The sequence below is a fragment of the Arachis duranensis genome, chromosome 1, assembly GCF_000817695.3.
Source record: "Arachis duranensis cultivar V14167 chromosome 1, aradu.V14167.gnm2.J7QH, whole genome shotgun sequence".
NCBI classification, from domain to species: Eukaryota; Viridiplantae; Streptophyta; class Magnoliopsida; order Fabales; family Fabaceae; genus Arachis; species Arachis duranensis.
This window is the reverse complement of record NC_029772.3, coordinates 22,515,902-22,524,462: the sequence shown is the minus strand read 5'-3', so window position 1 is coordinate 22,524,462 and position 8,561 is coordinate 22,515,902. Positions and strand designations below refer to the sequence as shown.

At 49.6% G+C, this 8,561-nt stretch overlaps 1 protein-coding gene across 1 annotated transcript in view; it reads left to right on the top strand.

The window, feature by feature from the left end:
- Positions 1–1,437, top strand: part of LOC107482175 (uncharacterized) — a 5,354-nt gene extending 3,917 nt beyond the window's left edge. The window contains exon 2 of the mRNA XM_016102578.1: positions 648–1,437. Within this exon, the coding sequence (XP_015958064.1) occupies positions 648–1,437 (790 nt within the window). The remainder of the gene's footprint in view (positions 1–647) is intronic.
- The last annotated feature ends 7,124 nt before the right edge of the window (positions 1,438–8,561 follow it).

The window sequence follows — 8,561 nt, the reverse complement described above, 5'->3', positions numbered from 1 at the left end:
ACTAACTTCCCAAAAACGTGTAACAGTGGGGAATTTCGAAAACTGGGCAGAGATGAATGGAATATCCACCACAAAACTTAGATAGAAATGTAGAGGATGAGAAGAGCAACGCGTGGCCGCAAACGGCTCGTCAATCGGAGCTCCGTAGCTCAAGTTATGGTGGTTTGAAGATCAAAGAGAGTTAGGTTTTCTCTCTTCTCTTCTCTCTTCTCAATTCAGCGCCCAACACTCATTCTTTAGGGTAAAATGAGCTGAAATGCTCATAACTAATGTTTATATATGTTGGGTCTTGGGCCCACTTAGGCCCAGTTCACTTATTTTTGTCCGTTGGCCCAATTTTGGGCCAAAACCTTTAAGATTAGCGCTCCAAATCGCACTTCAAATATTTCTACCTCCCCTAATCATAATTCCTCATTTCTTAATCTTATTTACTCATAATCAATTTTCTCAGCTGCAGTACCAGACAGGTCTCAGCCGGTACTGCCGGTCAAAATTCCACTGCGCGCTTTTACGCAGAAAACTATGTCTTCCGACTCGGAAAAATTCACTGAATCCAAAAATCATATTTAAATCATCAAATTCCAATTGCCAAATATTCCAACCATATTCGCTCCTACTTAACTCATTATTTAATTAATTTCGGTTAGACCGGGTATTACAAGGTGGTTTAACGGCCTCCCGCAGGGGTCCATCTACAGTTTCTCGGACATCAGTCGTGCATTCCTGGCCCAGTTTACAACACGAATAGCAAAGGCAAAGAATCCGATCAACCTTCTGCGGATAACCCAGAGACAGGGAGAGCCGACCAGGAAGTACCTAGATCGGTTCAACGACGAATGCTTGGAAATCGACGGCCTAACCGATTCGGTGGCCAGCCTTTGCCTGACGAACGGCCTCCTCAACGAGAACTTTCGAAAACATCTTACCACGAAACCAGTTTGGACGATGCACGAGATCCAGACGGTAACCAAAGAGTATATAAATGACGAGGAAGTCAGCCGAGTTGTGGCTGCCAATAAACGGCAGTCCAGCTACAGCCAACCTCGGCAACAAGGCAACGGAGAAAGACTAAAGGAACAAACCAGGGAAAAGGCGCCAAGCAAGGCACCAAGGCCATTCCCCCGAGTCGGGAAATTCACCAACTACACTCCGCTCACTCTTCCCATCGTGAAAGTTTACCAACAAATAGCCAAGAAAGGAATCCTGCCGAAGCCCCGACCACTCAAGGACCGCATGGGAGGAGACAAAAACCTCTATTGTGACTACCACAAAGGCTACGGTCACCAAACGCAGGACTGCTTTGACCTGAAGGATGCACTAGAGCAAGCGATAAGGGAAGGTAAGCTAGCAGCATTCTCCCATCTAATCAGGGAGCCAAGGAGACGTTATCGCGACCAAGACGAAGAAGGCAAAACTTGCTCGGAAAAGCGGCGATAAGAGCCAGAAGACAGAGATCACGGCCTCACTGTGATAAACGTGGTGACGACCAAAAACGCCGCACCAAGATCCAGATCGGCGCACAAGAAAGATGCAAAGGTCTTGTCGATCTCCTCCTCGTCGATGCGAAACTCTAAGAAGCCTCCATTCATTTCTTTCGGCCCGGAAGACCAATGGTTCGACGACGCCCCGGAAAATCCACCCATGGTCATCACGGCCAGAGTGGGAACCGGTCTCGTCAAACGCATCCTTGTTGACACAGGGGCTGACTCGAACATCATGTTCCGCAACGTATTCGACGCACTGGGACTAAGGGACGCCGATCTGACGACTCACCAACACGGGGTCATTGGATTGGGCGACCACTTTATCAAACCAGACGGAGTAATATCCCTGCCAATCTCAGTGGGACAATCTCAAGGCCGAAGATCGGCGATGGCTGAGTTCGTGATCCTCCGAGATTCCATCGCCTATAATATCATCCTGGGAAGGAAGACGATCAACGATGTTGAAGCGATAATCAACACGAAGCTGCTAGTCATGAAGTTTGTTACCGATGACGGCTCTATAGGGTCCATAATAGGGATTTGTTCGCCTGGACACCGGCCGACATGCCGGGCATAGATCCAAAAATTATGTCGCATCATCTAGCCGTCAAGCCGGAAGCGCGCCCGATAGCCCAACGGAGGAGAAAGATGTCGACGGAGAGGACAGAGGAGGTGGCCAAGCAGACGGCCAGCCTCCTAGAAGCAGGTTTTATACGAGAAGTAGACTATTCGACGTGGCTCTCGAATGTAGTTTTAGTAAAAAAGCACAACGGCAAGTGGAGAATGTGTGTAGACTACTCTGACCTCAACAAAGCATGTCCTAAGGATTGCTTCCCCCTCCCTAACATAGGCGCACTCGTCGATGCTGCGGCGGGCTACCGGTATCTAAGCTTCATGGACGCCTACTCCGGTTACAACCAGATACCGATGCACCGTCCAGACGAAGACAAGACAGCGTTCATAACGCTGGGGGGAACCTTCTGCTATAAGGTGATGCCATTCGGCCTAAAAAATGCAGGGGCAACATACCAAAGGCTGATGAACAGGATATTCAACGACCTCATAGGGAAGACAGTTGAAGTCTATGTGGACGACATCCTCGCGAAAACAACGCGACCAGACGACCTCCTGAATGATCTGGCAAATGTATTCGCGTCCCTTCGACAACACGGCATGAGGCTGAACCCCCTCAAATGTGCCTTCGCCATGGAAGCTGGAAAGTTCCTGGGATTCATGATAACCCAGAGAGGGGTAGAAGCCAACCCGGAGAAATGCCAAGCGATACTCCAAATGAAGAGCCCAGGCAGTATCAAGGACGTCCAAAGGTTGGCAGGACGGCTGACCTCATTATCCCGGTTCCTCGGAGCGTCGGCAACAAGGGCCTTACCGTTCTTTAACCTCATGAAGAAAGGGATAGCGTTCGAGTGGACACCCGCATGCGAGGAAGCCTTTCGGCACTTTAAGGAAATCCTGGCGGCACCCCCGGTTCTCGGAAAGCCAAAGGACGGGGAGCCATTATACCTGTACCTCGCCATAACAGGAGAAGCCCTGGCCGCAGTTCTGGTGTGAGAAGAAGGAAGGACACAACAACCAGTCTATTTCGTAAGTAGAGCCCTACAAGGGGCAGAATTGAGGTACAGCAAACTGGAAAAGCTAGCTCTAGCACTCCTGACCTCCTCGCGGAGGTTAAAGCAATACTTCCATGGTCACCAAATTGTCGTAAGAACGGACCAGGGAACCCGGCAAGCCATCAAGGCGCAGGCGATGGCAGATTTTCTAGTAGAAGTAACGGGGGACCCGACCGAAGAAACGAACACACGGTGGAAGCTCCACGTAGACGGAGCCTCCAACCAGACGTCTGGGGGCGCCGGGATCATCCTGGAAAACCCGGTTGGAGTCGTGTACGAACAGTCAATTAAGTTCGAATTCCCCGTTTCGAATAACCAGGCAGAGTATGAAGCCCTTATAGGAGGCTTAACCTTAGCAGCAGAAGTCGGGGCAACAAGGTTGGAGATATGCAGCGATTCGCAAATCGTCACCTCCCAAGTGAACGGGAGCTACCAAGCCAGAGACTCGCTGCTACAAAAATACTTGGAAAAAGTCAAGGATTTGAGCCGAAAGTTTGAAGAAGTCACGATCCAGCATGTTCCGAGAGAAAGGAACACACGAGCAGACCTCTTGTCGAAATTAGCTAGCACCAAACCGGGAGAAGGCAACCGATCTCTAATCCAAGGAAAGATGAAGGAGCCGGCAATCACCCTACACCTCTCGAAGCTAAACCCCTCGTGGTTGGATCCCATCACCGACTTCTTAGGAAACGGCAAACTCCCTGACAACGAAAAGGATGCTAAAAAGCTGAGAAGGGAAGCTGCCAGATATGCCATCATCCAGGGTCAGCTGTTCAGGAAAGGATTCAACCATCCCCTACTGAAATGTTTGCACCCCGACCAGACGGATTACGTCCTCAGGGAAGTCCATGAAGGATGCTGCGGTCACCATATAGGAGGCAAAGCCCTAGTGAGAAAATTAATCCGAGCCGGATATTATTGGCCATCGATGATGGCTGACTCCAAGGAATTTGTTAGGAAGTGTGTCAAGTGCCAAGAAAATGCCAACTTCCACCGAGCACTAGCCTCTGAGCTCAGCTTGCTAACGTCCTCTCGGCCATTCTCACAATGGGGAGTCGACCTCTTGGGACCTTTTCCCGTCGGCCCAGGGCAAGTCAAGTACCTTATAGTCGCTATTGACTACTACACAAAATGGATAGAGGCCGAGCCACTGGCCAGCATATCCTCGTCCAATTGCAGGAAATTCATGTGGAGGCAGGTCATAACACGATTTGGTATCTCGGAAGTCGTCATCTCGGACAATGGAACACAGTTCACCGACAAAAAATTCACATAATTCCTCACCGGCCTGGGCATAAAGCAGAAATTCTCCTCGGTGGAACATCCACAAACAAACGGGCAGGTCGAGTCCGCAAACAAGATCATCCTGCTAGGGCTCAAGAAGCGGCTGGATAACAAGAAGGGCGCTTGGGCCGACGAGCTCGCCTCGGTCCTCTGGTCCTACCGCACAACCGAGCAATCCTCCACTAAAGAGACCCCCTTTCGACTAACGTATGGGTCAGATGCGGTGATACCCGTAGAAATTGGGGAGCCGAGCCCACGATTACTCTTGAAGGGAGTAGAGGAAGCTGTTGAGAAGGTCCTGATAAACGAAACCAGGGAAATGGCCCATCTGGCTGAAACAGCGCTAAAGCAAAGAATGGCCTTACGCTACAATACCAAAGCACTCAAAAGAAAGTTTGAAGAAAACGACCTCGTCCTGAGGCGCAATGACGTTGGCCCGACTACCCCGGGAGAAGGCAAGCTAGCAGCAAACTGGGAAGGACCATACCGAGTCAAAGAGGTAATCGGTAAGGGCGCATACAAGCTAGAAAGACTCAATGGTAAGGAGATCCCGAGGACATGGAACGCAGATAACTTAAGAAGGTTTTATTCCTAAGCCATTTACTTTGTAATAGCACTTCGATGTCCTTGTTACAACGATTAAACTTGTCCAATTGCCACATGCTATATTTGCCTATGTTATCTTATTGTTTCTAACTTTTTGAGCGACCACTATGCAAACAAGGATACGCGGCCTCGGGACTAATCACCCCGGGAGCCCCTCAGGTCAAAAACACAATAAACAACCATAACAAGAAAGAACGCCATAAATGGCAAACGCGAGTAAACCAATAGCAAGTAAAACAAGAAATTAAACGTGCGTGCAAACAATCCCACAAACCCATTAACAGGCACCAAAAGTTGCGATACAACGGTTCAACAAAAAAGAAGAATTCGGTATTACAAACATCATTTCTTCGGCATATCAACAATCTTCCCATCCTTGATGGTCTTGAAAACACCAATTGCCGACACATCGAAGTCAGGAGCAACAATCTTCACTTGAGCTTTGAGGGCATCTTCAGTCATGAAAATCGCATTCTTGCCCTGCTCCTTAACCTCCTTATGCTTCCGCTTGAACATCTCGGCCTCGTCCCGAGCAGCCTTGGCGGCCGCAACCGCTTCATCCCGCTCTTTCTCCAAAGCGGACACCCGACCTTGCGCGGCACTCAGTTGGCTCTTCAAGGTCGTCTCTTGCTCCGTCAGACGAGATACAGAGGCGTCGGCAGTTTTTAACTTCTCCTCTGCCGAAGCAGTCTTTTTCTCGGCGGCGTCGAGTTTATTCCACGCCTCAACCAACCGACCTTGAAGCGTTTCAATCTGGGTCTTGTACTTGTTATTGGCAGCAACTGTAGATTCAAGCTTCCGACGAAGCGAGGCCATACTGAAAGCTCAAACTCAGCCTTTCGGGCTATGGCCGCGCCACGAAGGAGGGTGCGGTACATCCACCGAGCCTGCCCAGAGAGGTCAGTACCATGGAAATGATCCTCTGTGCCCGGAAGCAACTGGGCATCTATGAACGCCCCGGCGTCAAAATTCCTTTCCATGACAGTTAGGACCCCCTCAGGACTAGACTGCGACCTTTGTCTCTTGGGAGTAGGGATGACGGACAACTCTTCCTCCTCCTCCCGACGTGAGGAAGACGAGTGCCCAGGAATAGGTACTTCTGGGGGAATTGGGGGTGCGGAATTCGGGGTGGCGACTTTCGTGGACATGTCGACGTCGGGAGGAGGTACTTCTGGAGGAACCGTCGCTGGCTGTCCTCCAGTCTCCTCACCCTCGTCCTCCTGAAGGAAGGTTTGGTACAGGTTATCCATGCCGGTCACTTCGGCAGAAAGCCCCACTACAAACAAAATAAAAAATGTACAAGTTAGTAAAAGCAAGAGTGAAACAGTCAAGCAAACGACTACACGACAAGAGAAACTCACGGATATAATCTCGGGCGGCCTCCCGGTTACCCATTAGGAGATGAGGATTCACATTATTTTTCCCAAGAACCGCCCACAGTATGTCGGCTATCTGCCGATCCACAGCCGACATCCCTTTATAAGTAACCTTGATAAAAGGATTAGACCCCGCCCCGAAGCTCCAATATGTCGGGATGAGGCGCTCCTTTTCTAAGGACAACCAAAAAAGGTGACGACCCTTAACTGGGCGGACCTTAAAATACTTGTCCTTGAACCCATGGTAGGAGTCCTCGAACAAGCCGAAGATCCTCCGGCCTTGGGCAGACCGGAAGGACATGAACCCTTTCTTATGTTTCCCCTCCTTCGAAGGGTTCGTTAGATTAAAGAAAAAGAGGAAGACGTCGACAGAGACCGGCAGCTCTAAGTACTCGCATACCATCTCGAAGCAGCGGATGGAAGCCCAATTGTTCGGATGCAATTGAGATGGCGCCACCGAAATCCGATTAAGGAGGCTCATCTGAAAGGGGGAAAAGGGGATGCGAACCCCAACCTGGGTGAACATGGCCTTGTAAAACCAGATCCAATCGGCAAACCGGGGGGCGTTAAAATTAATCTCATACAGCCGCTCGTGAGGGGCGGGGACATAAACATCGTAATTAGCCTCCTCGTCGGTACCCCCACAAAGATACTCAGCCTGGCGAAATTCCGTGAGCTCCTCCTCACCCATCTGATTGGGAGAGTGCCTGAGGTCGGAAACAACCCACGCATACGGGTCATAACCCGCGGCGGAGCTAGAAGCCCGGCTAACGACACGAGGCATACCTACAGTGGGGGCACCGCGCGGTTAGTCCGTGAGGTCGGAAGCCAGGAAAAACCCAAAGAAACCCCACATGCCATAACTACAAGGGGGACCAAACAAAACCAAGACCAGAACAATAACAGTGACCCCCCATGGCACACCATAATCGATGAAAAGAAAGTGCGTCTATGAACAACAAGAAAAAGCAAGCACAAAATAAAAAAAATGCCTATAACGAACATGCAAAGAACCATTGAGGCAGAAGGAAAATGGTGGTTACCTGGATGATCAGGAAAATTCGGGCAAGAACGAAGCACGCTGGAGCGACGGAAAGAACTTCTGGACGATGGGAGCGCAAGAAGAAGGAAGAGCAATATGATCAGAAGAAGCAAGTAGAGAAGAGAAAAACGTAAAACTGTTTAAAACTGCTTTAGAGGAAGCGCGAAAGGCCTAGGGGCAGGATAGTCTTTACACACGTGGGTTTTTCAATCCTTTATGGGCATTTAATGCCCCGCGCGAGAAACGAGGCGACAAAGGAACGCCCCGAATCGCGAACGGGCACGCATGCGGGTAGCGCGTCTCCCACACGAATGACCGACCTAGCGACAACAAGGATAGAAAGAACTCGCCGCCAACGGCCTATACGGCTGATTGTCGGCGCGTGGGGGCACTGTTACAGTCCGGTCCAGACCACGAACGGGTCGGCCCGACCCATCGAGAACCCGACCCGAGCGGCCGAGTCCTCAGCGCTCGCCACGATGCCAGGACACGCGTCCTCACCACCCCATCAATACGATTGAGGAAGCTTCGGGGAAGATGGGCCTGTCCCCCCAGGGCCCACCTCTGACACGGTATAAATAGGGAAGGACCTGCCCTTTCCTCGAGGTACGTCACACTTTTCCACCTTACCATTTCCCCGCCTGCACACTAGCTGACTAGAGCGTCGGAGTGTCTTTGCAGATGGCACCCCCTCTCTCCTCCCACCACGAGAGCTCGACTACCCGGCAATCCCGAACCCAGCACGATCCCGATTGAAGCGTTCTCATCTCCTCCAACGAATCACCCGAACCGTCCGATAACCGAATACCGAACATTAGGTCATTCACCTGTAAATATTTATGTTTGAAATAATCATTTCTAATTATGAAGGTTGTACAAATTCGATCTAATATTTTTTAATTATAAAGTTTTTAAAAAATTTATGAGTGTGAGACATTTCTTAACTTAAAACTAACTTTTAGAATTGATTTAGACTCACCCAATCTCAATTTTAATAGAAAATATCCGTAGATTATATTATTTGAATGTTCTAATATTAGTTGAAAAGTAAGTTTTAATTTTATTTTATATAAAGTAAAGATGTTATTTTTGTCAAAGACGACGAAAACAAAATTAAAATGAAAGAGACTATATTTTACAG